General features: G+C 45.2%; 1 protein-coding gene across 1 annotated transcript in view; it reads right to left on the bottom strand.

Annotated features, from left to right (window-relative positions):
* Positions 1-19,566, bottom strand: part of nlgn4xa (neuroligin 4 X-linked a) — a 77,707-nt gene that overhangs the window by 17,891 nt on the left and 40,250 nt on the right. The window contains 3 exon segments of the mRNA XM_055164351.1: positions 2,556-3,345; positions 10,104-10,178; positions 10,181-10,288. Of these exon segments, the coding sequence (XP_055020326.1) occupies positions 2,556-3,345; positions 10,104-10,178; positions 10,181-10,288 (973 nt within the window).

Raw genomic sequence — 19,566 nt, 5'->3', positions numbered from 1 at the left:
TGTTTAAATCATCTGACCAGACACGACGCAGAAACATCACGTGACTCTGAGGAAGACGCTAGTGAGCAGTCGAAACTGTCAGGTATGAAATAACCTAATAACATAAACCAGGTTTAAATCTAAACAGACAAACTCAAGTCAAGTCATGTTGGTTAAAGGTCCTAAATTACTCAAAACTGACTCTTGTGAGCTTTAAGTCGTGTTATAATGTTGTTACCTCATCAAAAACAGACCTGGAGTTGTGTTTTGCTTCATTCATGTTTGAGTAACACTTGTGAACATCTCTAAAGCTCAAAATGCCCTATTCCACCTTGTGATGTCATGAAGAGGTAGTCTCGTTTTCAAGTTAACAGCTCCTTTTACCTTTTATGTTATTAGGATCTTTTTTCAGACTAAGAGTTTGTTTTCATACCGGACAGTTTCAACCGGAATATGGAATCATGACCGTGGGACGATAAACCGGGACGAGGGGCTTTTTGACTCTCACACACCTGAGACACTCTCCTGAGGAAGTGGGACTGCAGGTTCCTGCGGGTGGAGGCAGGACGACCGCGCCAAAATGTACATATAAATGAGCTGAGCAGAAACGTCACAGCAACAGGACGTGACTCTGAAGGAGACCACAGGGAACAGCTGAAACTGTCACGTATGAAAACAAACTCTTGGTCTAAATATAGAAACTAATAACCAAAATGATCAGAAGAGCAAATGAACTTCACTGGACTTTTACAGCTGCTTTCACCTTTAGTTCAGTAGAGATTTGCCCTGTTTACACGAGAGCTTTAATTCCGATTAAAAATTATTTAATTTGGAATAAAAATGATTTCCGCTTTAAAAAGACCATGTAAACACTTAATTCCTAATGATTATTCGGAATTAATTAAATCTGATTTAAGTTGGTGGTTTATTCTTATTTTAAATCTGAATTAATTTATTCTCTGGAACAGCGAACCACACGAAACGACAAACCGAGATGACAGAAACCTGGCAGCAGCTGAAGTGTGTGTTTTCTTCCAGTCGACGTAAATACATTCGTGTTTCTGTCCAATCAGAACCTTCCCCACCTCCAGACGCTGAACAGAACTAAATGAACGTGTTTTTAACGTGTTTTCCATGTAAACCTCAATTCAGAATTATTATTTCCACGTAAACTCAAAGAAGAATATTTTAATTCTGAACTATTTAATTCGGAACAGTTTATTCAGAATTAAAAAACATCATGCAAATATGACCATTGGCAATTCCAGGTCTGAAATGATCCAAACGATTTTAGTGAGGTTGTATGGAGTTTAAAAACGTAATGGAGCACCTCCTGTATTACCACATGACATCACAAAGTGAACCACGGTGTTTTTTGTTGGAGAGAAGAACTTGTGTGTTCAATGTGAGAATGAAACAAAACAAAACTCCAGGTCTGTTTGTGATGAAGAAACAACATTGAGTGTGTTTACATGCACATCAATAACCCGGTTATGATCGGGTTTTTTGAGTATCCTGGTTTCTTCATGGTGCATGTAAACGCAGTAACCCGGTTTCAGTATCCTGGTTATTAGAAACCGAGTTACTGTAGCTGGTTTATTCCAATAGTAACCGGGATACTTGTGGCATGTAAACGCAGTATCCCGGTTACTGCAACATAAAGTTGAGTCGCATGCGTCCAAAAGACACTTTCCAGCCTTTCACCACAACAGTAGTGACATAAATAAATTGACCAACATAAATAAATTGACCAAACGAGTGAAATGACTGTAAAATTTAAGAGCTGCGCTAAACCTGCACACGTACGACCTGCACTCGTACGACCTGCAACTCGTACGACTGCGTACGACTGCACTCGTGTGACGCTGAAAAGCTAAAACATGAACTATCTCCTGTACAACACACACACAGAACAGACTCACCATCATCAGCACCTCTTCTGTCACAGAAATAACACACATAATCCACAGAGTCGTGTCATTTAGTCCAAAAAAAAAACTGATCGCATCAGCGGCGCAAGGAGCGAGTTGTTTTTATCGCCGCTAACAGTTTATGCTAATTAGCCAAACGGTCTTAAGTTTCGTTTCTGTAAAACGTAAACAAATATAATCAGAGCTGAATGATCTGATCAAACGGCTGATGTGTCTATAGTGTTTATGGTTTATATGTTGTAAAGTTGAGTTTATTTATGCAGAAGATTTTAATGAAGAATCTGCGCAGTGGATTGTGGGAGATCTCGTAGCTCCTTAGCTTCTTATGCTAAAGGAGCTCACGGTTTGTATTTTTCCTGGTTTATGAAATTGATTTAAGTTAATTTTTGCGCCTGCGCATTTGTAAGATTATGTCAAGAAACCGGGACACTCCATTTGATCATGTACACGCGGATATGAGTGTCCCGGTTTCTCAGTGCTCATGTAAACACAGTAACACGAACACTGACAGAACCGGGACATGGATCATAACCGGGTTATTGATGTGCATGTAAACACACTCATTAAAACACAGATCAGAAAACAGCAGGTGACGGATTCTCCACCAGAAAAGTTACACACTGCACCTTTAAGTCTTTCACTCACCCGGTTTTGGCGAAGTTGGTCCAGTAGGTCATGACGACGGCGCTGAGCATCACGTCGTTCTTGGAGAAGTTGCAGTTGAACAGATCCGTGGGTCCGATCATGGGAATCCCAAACACGTACGGGACCTCGTCTCCGTGCGCCGCGTCCGCCCAGCTCGGCTTCATGTCGCTCTGGCAGTGGTGGTAAAACGCGTAGAAATAAGTCGGCGACCCGTACTGCGCGTGCAAATCTGCCGTGGCCACCGCCGGCGCCACCCACTGATGATCCGTGAACAACGCCACCAAAGTTTTCCTGCGCGTTTCCGGGTTCTCCTTATCCGCCCAATCCGTGTACATGAACTTGATCGTCTCTCGCAGCGTGTCTTTGCCTTCTGGGTAACCGTACAAGTGGTCGACAAAATCCGAAACGGCGAAATCGAAATCGTTCGCGGACACGCCGTCTTCGCTGTCCACGATCCCGTCCACGAACTTGAAGCCCTCGCCCTGGTTGACCCCGAGCATGATGTCGTAGTTGAGGAACTCGCCCTGCTCCATGAGGATTTGCGGATCGTCGGGGATCACGTCTCCGTCGATGACCGGGCCGAAGGCGATGTGGTACTTGGCGGGAGTCACGTACTGCTCGATGAGTTCTTTGTAGTTTTTATTTTGTAAACACTCCACCAGGTCGATGGAGTCCAGCATGTTACAGCCGACGCGCTCGGCCAAAGCTCGAGTGTATTTGGCCGGTTGGTAGTTCACCGCCCAGCTGGACAACGCCGTCCCGCTCTGGATAATCGCCTTCTGGAACATGTCTGGAAAAACGAGAGAGAGAAAAGAGGAAAACAGTCAGAAAGTGTGATTTTAAAAGTGCGAGATTCTGCAAAAAAGACTTTAAGAAGGTTTAAGTCATGATATAATGTTGTTACCTCATAAAAAAACAGACCTGGAGTTCTGCTTTAGTCCTGGTTTAGTTCTGGTTTGGTCATTTTTCTAGTTTTGGTTTAGCCCTGGTTTAGTCCTGATTTAGTCCTGGTTTAGTCCTAGTTCTAGTACTGGTTTAGTCCTGGTTGAGTCTGGGTCTAATCCTGTTTTGATCATTGTTCTAGTCTTGGTTTATCCCTGGTTTAAACCTGGTTTAGTCCTGGTCGAGTCCTGGTTTGGCCTTTGTTCCAGTCTTGGTTTAGCCCTGGTTTAGTCCTTGTTTAGTCCTGGTTCTAACCCTGGTTTGGTCCTGGTTTGGTCTAGATTTAGTCCTTGTTTTAGTCCTGGTTTAGCCCTGGTTTGGTCCTGGTTCTAGCCCTGGTTTGGTCCTGGTTTAGTCCTGATTTAGTCCCTGATTTAGTCCTGGTTTAGCCCTGGTTTGGTCCTGGTTTAGACCTGGTTTAGTCCTTTTAGTCCTCTGTTTAGCCCTGGTTTGGTCCTGGTTTAGTCCCTGGTTTAGTCCCTGGTTTTAGTCCTGGTTTAGTCCTGGTTTAGTCCTGGTTTAGTCCTAGTTTAGTCCTGGTTTAGTCTTTTAGCCTGGTTTTTTGTCCTGGTTTAGTCCTGATTTAGTCCCTGATTTAGTTCCTGGTTTAGTCCTGGTTTAGTCCTAGTTTAGTCCTGGTTTGGTCCTTCTAGCCTGGTTTAGTCCTTGTTTAGTTCTGGTTTAGCCCTGGTTTAGTCCTGGTTTAGTCCTGGTTTAGTCCTAGTTCTAGCCCTGGTTTTAATTCCGTTTTAGCTCTGGTTTAGTTCTGGTTTAGTCCTGGTTCTAATCCTGTTTTGGTCCTGGTTTGCTCTTATATTTAGTCCTTGTTTTAGTCCTAGTTCTAGTCCTGGTTTAGTCCTGGTTTAGTCCTGGTTTAGTCCTGGTTTGTCTAGTCCTGGTTTAGTCCTAGTCCTGTTTAGTTTTAGTCTGGTTTAGTCCTGGTTTAGTCTTAGTATTTGTTGAATTTCTCTTTATAAACATTCACATTTTCAGATAATTCAATCTCGTCGATCCGATTCTCTCTCTCTAATTTAATGTGATTCTTTTTGTTCGGTTTAAAATAATAAGAATAAAATAAAAGACAAAATGAATACTTTTACTTCAAATACACAAAGTATTTTCAATTATTCAAACATTTGTTCTTCGGCGGCTTCAAAGTCGTTCTTAAAAACACAAAGGGAGAAGTCGTGTTTCTTTATTCGCTCTTTTACAGCGTCTGAAAACGAGCGGCGCGTTTGAAGTGCGAGACTCTGATCCAATATTGAACAGAAGAATACGAACGAGAAGAAGAGAGAGACGGAGAGACGGAGAGACGGAGAGAGAGACCAGAGGGAGGGGGAAGAAAGGGTGAAAGAGAGAGAGAAGAGAGAAGATAAGTGAGAGCAGAAGAAGAAACGGGGGGGTGTAAGGAATAAGGAAGAAGTGAGAGAAGAGGAGAGGAGAGAAGAGAAGGAGAAAAAGAAAGAGAGAGGTGAGAGAAGAGAGAGAGAGAAAGAGTGAGGAAAAGGAAGGAGTAAAGAAAGAAAAGATGGGAAAAGAGGAGGGATAGAGAGAAAGAGGAGAAGAGGAGATAAAAGAGAGAGGGAGATGGAGAGAGGAGAGAAGAGGTGGAGAAGAGGAAAAAGAGAGAGGGAGGTGAGAGAGGAGAGGGAGAGAAAGAGTGAGGAAAAGGAAGGAGTAAAGAAAGAAAAGATGAAATGGGAAGGGGATGGGAGAAAGAGGAGAAGAGAAGGAGAGAAGAGGCGGAGAAAAAGAAAAAGAAAGAGAGAGGAGAGGGAGAGGGAGGAAAGAGAGCTTAAGAGAGAGAGAGGAAAAGGAAGGAATAGGGAAAGAAAAGATGAAATGAGAAGGGGATGGGAGAAGAGAGGAGGGAGAGAGAGAGAGAAATGAAGAGAAATGAGGGCAGAAGAACAGGAAAGACGTGAGAGAAAGAGGGAGGGAGAGAGAGATGGGAGAGGGGAGGAGAAAGACAGAGAGAGGGGGTGAGAGGAGAGAAGGAGAGGAGGGAGACAAGAGGCAGAGAAAAAGAAAGAAAGAGAGAGAAGAGGGAGAGGGAGAAAAGAGCGACAGAGAGAGAGAACAAGGAATGAATAAAGAAAGAAGAGATGAAATGAGAAGGGAGTGGGAGAAGAGAGAGAGAGAGAGAGACAAGAAGAGGAGATAAAAGAGAAGAGGGAGAGAGAGAGACAAGACGCTGAGAAAATGAAAAAGAAAGAGAGAGAGGAGGGAGGAACGAGAGCTAAAGAGAAAGAGAGGAAAAGGAAGGAAGAAAAGATGAGATGGAAGGGGGAAAAGAGGGGATGGGAGAAGAAGAGGGAGAAAGAGAGCGAGAGAGGAGATAAAAGGTGGAGAAAAAGAGAGAGAGAGAGAGTGAGAGAGAGAGAGAAAGGAAGGAATAAAGAAAGAAAAGATGAGATGGGAAAGGGAAAAGTGGGGAGGGGAGAAGAGAGAGAAAGAGGAGAGAAGAGGAGTCAAAGGGGAGGGAGACAAGAGGTTGAGAAAAAGAAAGAGTGAGAGCTGAGAGAGGAGAGGGAGAAAGAGAAAAGAAAGATTAAGAGAGAGAGAGAGAGAGAGAGAGAGAGGGAAAAGGAAGGAATAAGGAAAGAAAAGATGAGATGCGAGGGGGAAAAGAAGAAGGAGAGAGAAAAGAGAGAAGATAAGTGAGAGCAAGAAGAAGAAACGGGGGTGAGTAAGGAATAGGAAGAAGTGAGAGAGAAGGAAGAGGAGGAGGAGAGAGAGAGAAGAGAGAGGTGAGAGAGAGAGAGAGAGAGAGAAAGAGTGAGGAAAAGGAAGGAGTAAAGAAAGAAAAGATGAGATGCGAGGGGGATGGGAGAAGAGGAGGGATAGAGAGAAAGAGGAGAAGAGGAGATAAAAGAGAGAGGGAGATGGAGAGAGGAGAGAAGAGGCGGAGAAGAGGAAAAAGAGAGAGGGAGGTGAGAGAGGAGAGGGAGAGAACGAGTGAGGAAAAGGAAGGAGTAAAGAAAGAAAAGATGAAATGGGAAGGGGATGGGAGAAAGGGAGGGAGGGATAGAGAGAAAGAGGAGAAGAGAAGGAGAGAAGAGGCGGAGAAAAAGAAAAAGAAAGAGAGAGGAGAGGGAGGAAAGAGAGCTTAAGAGAGAGAGAGGAAAAGGAAGGAATAGGGAAAGAAAAGATGAAATGAGAAGGGGATGGGAGAAGAGAGGAGAGAGAGAGAAAAGAGAGAGAGAGGAGATAAAAGAGAGAGAGAGAGAGAGAGAGAAATGAAGAGAAATGAGGGCAGAAGAACAGGAAAGAGGTGAGAGAAAGAGGGAGAGAGAGAGATGGAAGACGGGAAAGAGAAAGAGAGGAGAGAGAGGTGAGAGGAGAGGGAGAAAAGAGAGATAGAGAAGAGAGAGAGAGAGAGAGAGAGAGAGAGGAAAAGGAAACGAATAAAGAAAGAACAGATGAAATGGGAAGAGGAGAAGAGAGAGAGAAGAGGGAAGGGGGAGCAAGAGATAAAAGAAAGTTAGAGAAAGAGGAGAAGAAGAGGAGTAGAGAGAGAGAGGAGTGGGAGAAGGAAAATAGAAAAAAGGGGGTAGAAAGAGAGAGGGGGGAGGGAAAGATGAAAGGAAGACAAAGAAGAAGAGGAGAGAAGAGAGAGAGAGAGAGAGAATTCCCAGAGGAGAGACTGGAAACCTGATCCAGGCTCCAGTGAGTCAGCGGCCAATCAGAAACCAGGACACTGCTCAGGGACACGCCCACTTTTATTATTTTTTTTTATTTATTTATTTAGCCCTGGTTTAGTCCTGGTTTAGTCCTGTTTTAGTCCTGGTTTAGTCCTGGTTTGGTCCTGGTTTAGTCCTGGTTTAGTCCTGGTTTAGTCCTGGTTTAGTCCTGTTTAGTCCTGGTTTAGTTTTAGTCCTGGTTTAGTCCTGGTTTGGGTTTGGTCCTGGTTTAGTCCCTGGTTTAGTCCTGGTTTGGTCCTGGTTTGGTCCTGGTTTGGTCTGGTTTGGTCCTGGTTTAGTCCTGGTTTAGGTCCTGGTTTAGTCCTGGTTTGTCCTGGTTTGGTCCTGGTTTAGTCCTGGTTTAGTCTGGTTTAGTCCCTGGTTTAGTCCTGGTTTGGTCCTGTTTAGTCCTGGTTTGGTCCTGGTTTGGTCCTGGTTTAGTCCTGGTTTCCTGGTTTGGTCCTGGTTTAGTTCCTGGTTTGGTCCTGGTTTTAGTCCTGGTTTGGTCCTGGTTTGGTCCTGGTATAGTCCTGGTTTGGTCCTGGTTTAGTCCTGGTTTAGTCCTGGTTTGTCTGGTTTAGAGTCCTGGTCCTGGTTTGGTCCTGGTTTAGTCCTGTTTAGTCCTGGTTTGTCCTGGTTTGGTCCTGTTTTAGTCTTGGTTTAGTCCTGGGGGTTTGGTCCTGGTTTGGTCCTGGTCCTGGTCCTGGTTTAGTCCTGGTTTAGTCCCTGGTTTAGTCCCTGGTTTAGTCCTGGTTTGGTCCTGGTTTAGTCCTGGTTTGGTCCTGGTCCTGGTTGGTCTGGTTTGGTCCTGGTTTGGTCCTGGTTTGGTCCTGGTTTAGTCCTGGTTTAGTCCTGGTTTGTCCTGGTTTTCCTGGTTTGGTTTAGTCCTGGTTTAGTCTGGTTTAGTCTGGTTTAGTCCTGGTTTTAGTCCTGTTTGGTCCTGGTTGTCCTGTTTAGTCTGGTTTGGTCTGGTTTAGTCCTTGGTTTAGTCCTGGTTAGTCCTGGTTTAGTCCTGGTTTGGTCCTGTTTCCTGGTTTAGTCCCTGGTTTAGTCCTGGTTTGGTCCTGGTTTAGGTCTGGTTTGTTCCTGGTTTAGTCCTGGTTTAAGTCCTGGTTTGGTCCTGGTTTAGTCCAGGTTTAGTCCTGGTTTAGTCCTGGTTTAGTCCTGGTTTAGTCCTTGGTTTAGTCCTGGTGGTTTGGGTCCTGGTTTGGTCCTGGTTTAGGTCCTGGTTTAGTCCTGGTTTAGTCCTGGTTTGGTTCCTGGTTTGGTCCTGGTTTAGTCCTGGTTTGGTCCTGGTTTAGTCCTGGTTTAGTCCTGGTTTAGTCCTGGTTTAGTCCTGGTTTAGTCCTGGTCCTGGTTTGGTTTAGTCCTGTTTAGTCCTGGTTGGTCCTGTCCTGGTTTGGTCCTGGTTTAGTCCTGGTTTAGTCCTGGTTTAGTCCTGGTTTAGTCCTGGTTTGTCCCTGGTTTAGTCCTGGTTTAGACCTGGGTTTAGTCCTGGTTTAGTCCTGGTTTAGTCCTGGTTTGGTCCTGGTTTCCTGGTTGGTCCTGGTTTTCCTGTTTAGTTTTCCTGGTTTAGTTCCTGGTTTAGTCCTGGTTTTAGGTCCTGGTTTAGTCCTGGTTTAGTCCTGGTTTAGGTCCTGGTTTAGTCCTGGTTTGCCTGGTTTTTAGTCCTGGTTTAGAGTCCTGGTTTAGTCCTGGTTTAGTCCTGGTTTAGTAGTCCTGGTTTAGTCCTGGTTTAGTCTGGTTTGGTCCTGGTTAGTCCTGGTTTAACCTGTTTAGTCCTGTTTTAGTCTGGTTTGTCCTGGTTTAGTCCTGGTTTAGTCCTGGTTTTAGTCCTGGTTTTGTCCTGGTTTAGTCCTGGTTTAGTCCTGGTTTAGTTCTGGTTGGTCCTGGTTTAGTCCTGTTAGTTAGTCTGGTTTAGTCCTGGTTTAGACCTGGTTTAGTCCTGGTTTTGGTTTAGTCCTGGTTTAGTCTGGTTTGTCCTGGTTTAGTCCTGGTTTAGTTTGGTCCTGGTTTAGTCCTGGTTTAGTCCTGGTTTAGTCCTGGTTTAGACCTGTTTTAGGTTTGTCCTGGTTTAGTCCTGGTTTAGTCCTGTTTAGTCCTGGTTCCTGGTTTGGTCCTGGTTTAGTCCTGGTTTAGTCCTGGTTTAGTCCTCCTGGTTTGTCCTGGTTTTAGTCCTGGTTTAGTCCTGGTGGTTTAGTCCTGGTTTAGGTCCTGGTTTAGTCCTGGTTTAGTCCTGGTTTAGACCTGGTTTAGTCCTGGTTTGGTCTTGGTTTAGACCTGGTTTAGTCCTGGTTTAGTCCTGGTTTTTCCCTGGTTTAGTCCTGGTTTAGTCCTGTTTGGTCCTGGTTTGGTTTAGACCTGGTTTAGTCCTGGTTTAGTCCTGGTTTGGTCCTGGTTTAGTCCTGGTTTAGTCCTGGTTTAGTCCTGGTTTAGTCCTGGTTTAGTCCTGGTTTAGTCCTGGTTTGTCCTGGTTTAGTCCTGGTTTAGTCCTGGTTTAGTCCTGGTTTGTCCTGGTTTAGTCCTGGTTTAGTCCCTGTGTTTGGTCCTGGTTTAGTCCTGGTTTAGTCCTGGTTTGTCTGGTTTTAGGTCCTGGTTTAGTCCTGGTTTTAGTCCTGGTTTAGTCCTGGTTTAGTCCTGGTTTAGTCCTGGTTTGGTCCTGGTTTAGTCCTGGTTTAGTCCTGGTTTAGTCCTGGTTTAGTCCTGGTTCCTGGTTTAGGTCCTGGTTTCCTGGTTTAAGTCCTGGTTTATCCTGGTTTAGTCCTGGTTTAGTCCTGGTTTAGTCCTGGTTTAGTCCTGGTTCAGTCCTGGTTTAGGTTTAGTCCTGGTTTAGACAGTCCTGGTTTAGACCTGGTTTAGTCCTGGTTTGGTCCTGGTTTAGTCCTGGTTTAGTCCTGGTTTAGTCCTGGTTTGGTCTGTTTACGTTCAGAGTAGTGGGACAGTGTGAGGAGACTGACACAGGAGGCTCCAGCTCCAGATCCAAAGATGGTGACTCTCTTGGGTCTCCGTTAAACGCCTGGATGTTTTCCTTGATCCAGCGCAGGGCCTGGATCTGGTCCAGGAGCCCGTAGTTCCCCTTCGCCGCCTGATCCCCGGTGCTCAGGAAACCTGCAGAGAAGAATCAGAGGAGGAGAAGAAAATCAGATACTAACAAGACTAAAACTAACATCGAAACTAGATCCTCACTGTCCACAGGTATCGATACTAAAAAAGTCCCATTGACAAAACAGAAATGAGTCTTTCCTGAATGTCTTTAGAAAGATCTGGAACAATATAAGAGTATTTACACATGAACCACTGAGGATCACAGATATAAACACACACGGGAACAGAAAAGAAAATTCTACCATTTAATGTTGAAAATGGAGTAAAGCTGCTTTCACACAGACACAGTTGGTGCTCAACAAACCAACTATACCAAATGCATCATGGGAGGAGATACTGATGATTTAATTTCCTGTTTGTGGTGAGGAGATGTGGGGTGAATCTTGAACCGTGACCAAACGTGGTCCAAGTAACAGTGGAGCGAACAAAGGAACCAGAACTGATTCAGTGAACAGTTCAGTTTTCCTGTACCGACCAGGTGGACTTAGACCTGCACCTGCTCCTGGCAGATCCAGCATCTCCCTGTGTGTGTGAGCGACGAGCTGGGGCCTGGGTAAAGGGGGTTGGGGCCTGACACCTGCTCCACGACTGGAGGTCTGCAGGTTTGTGAGGCTCTTGGGCCTCAGCACAGAGACCAGCACATGTCCCACAGAGAGGCTCGGTGGGAAGGTCACTGGGTGAGACGGTGCATCTCAGCCTCACTTCCAAAAGGTCTGAAGGTCTGGAGAGCCTCAGTGTCTCCGAGCCGCGAGCAGTCGAACTCCTTCTGCACAGGAGACTTGGATTTACAACAATCAGACCAGTTTTGGTTTGTAGATGTGAAAGAAAAACACTGAAGTCTGTGATACAGAAGAACTGTTTTATTACCTGGTGCAGAACAAATAATCAGTGTGAAAACGTCTTAAACCAGAATTTAACCAGGACTAAACCAGGACTAAACCAGGACTAAACCAGGACTAAACCTACACCAGGACTACACCCAGGACTAAACCTGGACAAACCAGACTAAACCAGGACTAAACCAGAACTACACCAGGACTAAACCTGGACAAAACCAGGACTAAACCTGGACTAAACCAGGACTAAACCAGGACTAAACCAGGACTAAACCAGGACTAAACCGGACAAAACCAGAACTACACCAGGACTAAACCAGAACTACACCAGGACTAAACCAGAACTAAACCTGGACTAAACCAGGACTAAACCTGGACTAAACCAGGACTAAACCTGGACAAAACCAGAACTACACCTGGACAAAACCAGGACTAAACCTGGACTAAACCAGGACTAAACCTGGACAAAACCAGAACTACACCAGGACTAAACCAGAACTACACCAGGACTAAACCAGGACTAAACCAGAACTAAACCTGGACAAAACCACGATTAAACCTGGACAACTAATCCTGGACTAAACCAGCCCCAAAGCAAAAACAAAACCATGAATAAACCCGCTCTAAAACCAGAACCAAACCAGGACTAGACCAGGGCTAAGCAAAGACTAAACTAGAACTAAACCAAGAACTAAACAAAGAACAAACCCAGGCTTAGAAACAGAACTCAACCAGGACTAAAACCAGGACTAAACAAAGACTAAACCAGAAATAATCCAGGACAAAACCAGGACTAGACCAGGACAAAACCAGGACTAAACCAGAACTACACCAGGACTAAACCAGAACTAAACCTGGACAAAACCAGGACTAAACCAGAACTACACCAGGACTAAACCAGAACTAAACCTGGACAAAACCAGGACTAAACCAGAACTACACCAGGACTAAACCAGGACTAAACCAGAACTAAACCTGGACAAAACCAGGACTAAACCTGGACAAAACCAGAACTACACCAGGACTAAACCAGGACTAAACCTGGACAAAACCAGGACTAAACCAGAAAAACCAGACTAACCAGACTAAAGGACTAAACCAGGACTAAACCAGAACTAAACCAGAACTACACCAGGACTAAACCAGGACTAAACCAGAACTACACCAGGACTAAACCAGGACTAAACCAGAACTAAACCAGAACTACACCAGGACTAAACCAGGACTAAACCAGAACTACACCAGGACTAAACCAGAACTACACCAGGACTAAACCAGAACTAAACCAGAACTACACCAGGACTAAACCAGAACTACACCAGGACTAAACCAGGACTACTAAACCAGAACTACACCAGGACTAAAACCAGAACTACACAACAGGACTAAACCAGGACTAAACCAGAACTAAACCAGAACTACAACCAGGACTAAACCAGAACTAAACACCAGGACTAAACCAGAACTACACCAGGACTAAACCAGGACTAAACCAGGACTAAACCAGGACTAAACCAGGACTACCAGGAAAACCACCAGGACTAAACCAGGGACTAAAACCAGAAACCAGGACTAGGACTAAACCAGAACTACACCAGGACTGGACTCCAGTTTTGAGAACTAAACCTAAACCTGTAAACATTAAAACATTTAAACCAGAATCCAGACTTTTCAAAAACAAAAACAAAACAAAAAAAAGCTACAAACCCACGAACGACTGAAGCCCAGAGCAGCTCTAATCTGTTCCGTTTCCGTATCAAACGCGGGAAAAGCGGGTGAAAAGGTGACGTTTCCTGAATCGCGGTTTGAAATGCTAAACAGCTCCAACCACAAAAGTGTCTGGAGATCTCCGGCGGCCATTTTGTGTCCCACTGCGCCGTAACTGCCCCAGGAAACGTGTCAATAATTAAAAGTGAAAGAGAAAAGAAAAAAAAAAAAGCTTTCGATAATAATTCTCCTCGGGGCTGAGACTAAAGCAGCGTTTAAATAAATGATGAGTTTAGATCAAAACCAGACTGAAGCTCTAGGGGGCGCTGCGCTGAGACGAAACAACACAGAAAGTCTCATCGCAAAACAAAATGGAGGTCAAGAAATGTTGGAAAAAATATTGTTCAAAATGAGGAAAAAGAAAAAGAAACAGAAACAGAAACAGACATATGAAACAGGTCTAAACTGAGGACTAAAGCAGAACTAAACCAGGATTTACTGAGGACTGTGTGATCATGAGGATTTGAAGCTGGACCAGGTCTGAACCAGAGACTAAAGTGAGACCAAAACTAGGACTAAACCAGAACTAAACCAAACTAGAGTCTTGTTTTAGTCCTGCTTTAGTCTTCGGTTTTTAGTTCTGGTTTAGTCCCGGTCTAAGCCTTGTAATTTAGTCCAAGTTTAGTCTTGATTTAGTCCTGGACTTCTGGTCTAGTCCTGGTCTAGTCCTGGGTCTTGGTCTAGTCCTGATTTAGAGCTGGGTTAGTCTTGGTTTAGTCCTGGTTCAGCCTGGTCTAGACCTGATCTAGTATTGGTCTAGTCTTGGTTTAGTCCTGGTTCAGGCCTGATTTAGTCCTGGTTTAGTCCAAGTCTAGTCTTGGTCTAGTCCCGGTTTAGTCTTTGTTTAGTCCTGAACTTCTGGTCTAGTTCTAGTCTAGTATTGGTCTAGTCCTGTTTTAGTCCTGGTCTAGTCCTAATTTAATCTTGGTTTAGACCTGATTTAGTCCTGGTTTAGTCCAAGTCTAGTTTGGTCTAGTCCTGGTTTAGTCTTGTTTTAGTCCTGCATTTAGTCCTGGTTTAGTTCTAGTTTAGTCCTTGTTTAGTCCTGTTTTAGTCCTGGTTTAGTCCTGTTTTAGTCCTGGTCCGAGTCCTGGTTTAGTCCTGGTTTAGTCCTAGTCCTGGTCTAATCTTTGTTTAGTTCTGGTCTAGTCCTGATTTAGTCCTGGTTTAGTCCTGGTTTAGTCCTGGTTTAGTCCTGGTTTTAGTCCTGGTTTAGTCCTGGTCTAGTCCTGGTTTAGTCCTGGTTTAGTCTGGTTTCTGGTTTTAGTCCTGGTTGGTAGTCCTGGTTCAGTCCTGGTTTAGTCTGGTTTAGTCCTGGTTTTAGTCCTGGTTTAGTCCTGTTTAGTCCTGGTTTAGGTCCTGGTTTAGTCCTGGTTTAGTCCTGGTTTAGTCCTGGTTTAGTCAGTCCTGGTTTTAGTCCTGGTTTAGTCCTGGTTTTAGTCTGCCTGTTTAGTCCTGTTTTAGTCCTGTTTAGTCCTGGTTCCTGTTAGTCCTGGTTTAGTCCTGGTTTAGTCCTGGTTTTAGTCCTGGTTTAGTCCTGGTTTAGTCCTGTTTTTAGTCCTGGTTTAGTCCTGGTTTAGTCCTGGTTTGTTAGTCCTGGTTTAGTCCTGTTTAGTTTAGTCCTGGTTTAGTCCTGGTTTAGTCCTGGTTTGTCCTGTTAGTCCTGGTTTTAGTCCTGGTTTAGTCCTGGTTTAGTCCTGGTTTAGTCCTGGTTTGTCCGTTTAGTCCTGGTTTAGTCCTGGTTTAGTCCTGGTTTAGTTAGTCCTGGTTTAGTCCTGGTTTTAGTCCTGGTTAGTCCTGTTTTAGTCCTGGTTTAGTCCTGGTTTAGTCCTGGTTTAGTCCTGGTTTAGTCCTGGTTTAGTCCTGCCTGTCTTAGTTAGTCCTGGTTTAGTCCTGGTTTAGTCCTGGTTTAGTCCTGGTTTTAGTCCTTTTTAGTCCTGTTTAGTCCTGGTTTAGTCCTGGTTTAGTCCTGGTTTAGTCCTGGTTTAGTCCTGGTTTAGTAGTCCTGGTTTAGTCCTGGTTTAGTCCTGGTTTTAGTCCTGTTTAGTTTTAGTCCTGGTTTAGTCCTGGTTTCCTAGTCCTGGTTTAGTCCTGGTTTAGTCCTGGTCCTGGTTTAGTCCTGGTTTAGTCCTGGTTTAGTCCTGGTTTAGTCCTGGTTTAGTCCTGGTTTTTTAGTCCTGGTCCTGTCCTGGTTTAGTCCTGGTTTAGTCCTGGTTTAGTCCTGGTTTTAGTCCTGGTTCCTGTTCCCTGTTTAGTCCTGGTTTAGTCCTGGTTTAGTCCTGGTTTAGTCCTGGTTTAGTCCTGGGTTTAGTCCTGGTTTTTTAGTCCTGGTTTAGTCCTGGTTTAGTCCTGGTTTTAGTCCTGGTTTAGTCCTGGTTTAGTCCTGGTTTAGTCCTGGTTTAGTCCTGTTTAGTCCTGGTTTAGTCCTGGTTTAGTCCTGGTTTAGTCCTGGTTTAGTCCTGGTTTAGTCCTGGTTTTAGTCCTGTTTTAGTCCTGGTTTAGTCCTGGTTTAGTCCTGGTTTTAGTCCTGGTTTAGTCCTGGTTCAGTCCTTAGTCCTGGTTTAGTCCTGGTTTAGTCCTGGTTTAGTCCTGGTTTAGTCCTGTTGTCCTTTTTTTAGTCCTGGTTTAGTCCTGGTTTAGTCCTGGTTTTAGTCCTGGTTTAGTCCTGAGTTTTTAGTTCTGGTTTAGTCCTGGTTTAGTCCTGTTTAGTTTGTCCTGGTTTAGTCCTGGTTTAGTCCTGTGTTAGTCCTGTTTAGTCCTGGTTTTAGTCCTGGTTTAGTCCGGTTTAGTCTGTTTTAGTCCTGGTTTAGTCTGGTTTAGTCCTGGTCCTGGTTTAGTCCTGGTTTAGTCCTGGTTTAGTCCTGGTTTAGTCCTGGTTTTAGTCCTGGTTTGGTTAGTCCTGGTTTAGTCCTGGTTTAGTCCTCCTGGTTTAGTCCTGGTTCCTGGTTTAGTCCTGGTTCAGTCCCCTGGTTTAGTCCTGTCCTTGGTTTAGTCCTGGTTTAGTCCTGGTTTAGTCCTGTTTTAGTCCTGGTTTAGTCCTGGTTTAGTCTTTGTGTCGTTCGCAGCAACAGGAGAGAAAAAGACGAAGGTGAAGAAGAATCAGAGACACGAGAAGCGGCGCCGCGCTGCTCTTCTTCTTCTTCTTCTCTTCTTTGTCTTTGTTTACACTCGTCGCAGTTTCCATGGCGACAGAGCGAGGGGGTTTTTTTTTGTCCAATGACGTTTCAGTTTGGTGGCCGCGTGCCCTCGTGGCAGAGTGGTTAGCCTCTCTCTCAAACTCTCTTTCATCCGGACAACGGAACGAGGTTTTCAACATGAAATCCTAGTATTTTCTTTTCTGTGTTCATTTCATCTCCTCTTTCACTCCTCCGCTCTCTCTCTCCTCCTCTCCGTTTCTATCCCTCCACTCCTCTCGTCTGCTGTCCCTCTATCTCTCCTCCTCTCTCTCTCTTTTTCTGTTTTTTGGCAGGTTTTATTCTTTTGTTTCAGTCTTTCTCCCTCGATAATTTGGATTTTCTCTCTCTCTCTCTTGGCTCGTCTCTCCATCCTCCTCTCCTCCTCTCTCTCTCTCTCTCTCTTCTTCCCTCTCTCCTCTTTCTCTCTCTCTCTCCCTCCTCTCTGTCTCTCTTCTTCTTTCTCTACTCCTCTCTTTCATTCCTCGTCCTCTCCCTCCCTCTTCTTTCTTTCTTTCTCTCTCTCGTTTTCCTCTCTCTCCCCTTCACTCTCTCCTTCCTCCTTCTTCCCTCTCTCCCTCTCCTCTCTCATTCCTCCCTCTCCCTTTCAGTCTCTTTTCTCCCTGTTCCCTCTCTTCTTCCGCCTCTTTCTTTCTCTCTCTCTCTCTCTCCTCCTTCTTCCCTCTTCACTCTTTCTTTCTCTCTCCTTTCTCCTTCTTTTCTCCTTCTTCCCTCTCCTCTCTCTCCCTCTGCTATCTCTTTCTCTCCTCCCTCTCTCTCCTTCTTCCCTCTCTCTCTCTCTCTTCTCTCTCTCTCTCCTCTCTCCTCTCCTCTCTGTCTCTCTTCTTCTTTCTCTACTCCTCTCTTTCATTCCTCGTCCTCTCCCTCCCTCTTCTTTCTTTCTTTCTCTCTCGTTTTCCTCTCTCTCCCCTTCACTCTCTCCTTCCTCCTTCTTCCCTCATTCCTCCCTCTCCCTTTCACTCTCTCTTTTCTCCCTGTTCCCTCTCTTCTTCCGCCTCTTTCTTTCTCTCTCCTCTCTCTCTCCTTCTTCTCTTTCTGCCTCTTCTCTTTCTCTCCGCCTTCAGTCTCTCCTTTTCTCCTTCTTTCCACTCCTCTCACACTCCTCTCTCTTTCTCTTCATCCCTCCCTCTTCCTCCTCTCTCTCTCACTCCTTCTTCTCTCCCTTCTTCCCTCTCTCCCTTTCTCTCTGTCTCTCTTCTTCTTTCTCTACTCCTCTCTTTCATTCCTCGTCCTCTCCCTCCCTCTTCTTTCTTTCTTTCTCTCTCTCATTCCTCCTCTCTCCTTTCACTCTCTCTTTTCTCCCTGTTCCCTCTCTTCTTTCGCCTCTTTCTTTCTCTCTCCTCTCTCTCTCCTTCTTCTCTTTCTGCCTCTTCTCTTTCTCTCTCTCTCCTCCTTCTTTCCGCTTCACTCTTTCTTTCTCTCTCCTCTCTCCTTCTTTTCTCCTTCTTCCCTCTCCTCTCTCTCCCTCTGCTATCTCTTTCTCTCCTCCCTCTCTCTCCTTCTTCCCTCTCTCCTCTTTCTCTCTCTCTCTCCCTCCTCTCTGTCTCTCTTCTTCTTTCTCTACTCCTCTCTTTCATTCCTCGTCCTCTCCCTCCCTCTTCTTTCTTTCTTTCTCTCTCGTTTTCCTCTCTCTCCCCTTCACTCTCTCCTTCCTCCTTCTTCCCTCTCTCCCTCTCCTCTCTCATTCCTCCCTCTCCCTTTCACTCTCTCTTTTCTCCCTGTTCCCTCTCTTCTTCCGCCTCTTTCTTTCTCTCTCCTCTCTCTCTCTCCCCTTTCCTCTCTCCCTTCTTCCCTCTTCACTCTTTCTTTCTCTCTCTCTCTCTCTCCTTCTTCTCTTCTGCCTCTTCTCTTTTCTCTCTCTCTCTCCTTCTCTCCGCCTTCAGTCTCTCCTTTTCTCCTTCTTTCCACTCCTCTCACACTCCCTCTTCTTTCTCTTCATCCCTCCCCTCTTCCCTCCCTCTCTCTCTCCTTCTTCTCTCTCTCTCTCTCTCTCTCTCTTCTGTCGGACTCGGGTCGTTGGATTTTGAGGCCAGAGCCAAAGGTTCGTGAGAACGACAGAAGCGACGAGCGAAAGAGAGAGAAACAGAGACAGAGGAAAGGAGAGAGGGAACGAGAGAATAAAACCAGATGAAAAAGAGGGGAGGGTTGGGGGGAGAAGAACGACAGAGGAGAGAGGTGAGAAAGAGGAGGTAGAGGAAAGAATAAAGACCAGTAAAAATAGAGGGAGAGAGAGAGGATGGAGAGAAAGAGAAGAGGGGAGAGAGAGAGGAAAGAGACAGATAAGGGAGAGGGACAGAAAGAGAAGGAGGAGAGGAACGTCAAATTATTCAAGAGGAAAGAGGCGTGAACGAAAGAATAAAACCAGCAAAAAGAGAGGAGAGAAGAGAGAGAGAGATGAAAGAGGAGAGAGAAAAGAGAGAAGAAAGTACAGAGAAAAGAGGGAGAGAGAAGAGAGAGAGAGAGAGAGAGAGAGAGAGAGAGAGAGAGAGAGAGAGAGAGAGACAGAGAGAGAGAGAGAGAGAGGAGGAGAGATGAAAGTAGAGAGAGAAGAAGAGAGGAGAGAAGAGAGGGAAGAGAGAGAGAGAGACAGAGAGAGGAAGACAGAGTGAGAGAGAGAGAGAGGAGAGAGGAGAGAGAAGAGAGAGGAGAGAGAAAGAAAAGGGAGAGAGGAGAGAGAGAGAAAGGAAGACAAAGAGAGAGAAGAAGGAGAGAAAGAAGAGAGAGAGAGAGAGAGAGAGAGAAGAGGAAAGAGCTGTGAACGAAAGAATAAAACTAGAAAAAAGTCAAAAGAGAGGGAGAGGAGGAGAGAAAAAGAGAACAATCACAGAAAGAAAGAAAGAAAGAGGGAGATGAAAGAATAAAAACAACCAAAAAGAGAAAAAGGAGAAAGAGAGAGGACAGGAGAGTGAGAGAGAGAGAGAAGCGAGGGAGGCAGATGAAAAAGAGAAGGAGAGAGGAAAAGAAAGGAAAGTCAAATTATTCAAGAGAAAAGAGGTGTAAATGAAAAAAGTAAAAGCAGCAAAAAGAAAAAGGGAGAGAGAGAGAGAGAGAGAGAGAGAGTCATACCCGGGCTAACCACTCTGCCACAGTCTAAATAAAACCCTTTTCTTCTCCTCTTTTTTCAGACGTAAACTGGTCGTGAACTTCCTCGTTATCGCGGCGGCGGCGGCGGCGGCGGCGGCGGCGGAGCGTCTCCACGTCTCCGGGCGCCATTTTGGGTCGTCCGCGGTTCGTCTCGTTAAAGCGTCGCTCCTGATCCGACGTCTCTGGCTTCCAGATCTCAAACTGACACCAATTCCACCCATTTCTCCCTCCTCTGTCCCCGAAAAGAACGAGGGATGACAGCTCCAAATGTGCGTGAGGAATACTGCTGTCAAAAATACAAATCTGATACAAAAAAAACGCCGAAAGTAAAATGTTAAAACTTCATCTGTGCCACAAATTCTCCGTCGCTCGATACCGATCCTGAAACCACTGAGATGAG

Source organism: Boleophthalmus pectinirostris, unplaced genomic scaffold (genome assembly GCF_026225935.1).
Source record: "Boleophthalmus pectinirostris isolate CB_2022bp ecotype Guang Dong unplaced genomic scaffold, ASM2622593v1 HiC_scaffold_11, whole genome shotgun sequence".
In the NCBI taxonomy this organism is placed as follows: Eukaryota; Metazoa; Chordata; class Actinopteri; order Gobiiformes; family Gobiidae; genus Boleophthalmus; species Boleophthalmus pectinirostris.
The sequence above is the reverse complement of the archived record's forward strand: the minus strand, read 5'-3'. Positions and strand labels throughout refer to the sequence as shown.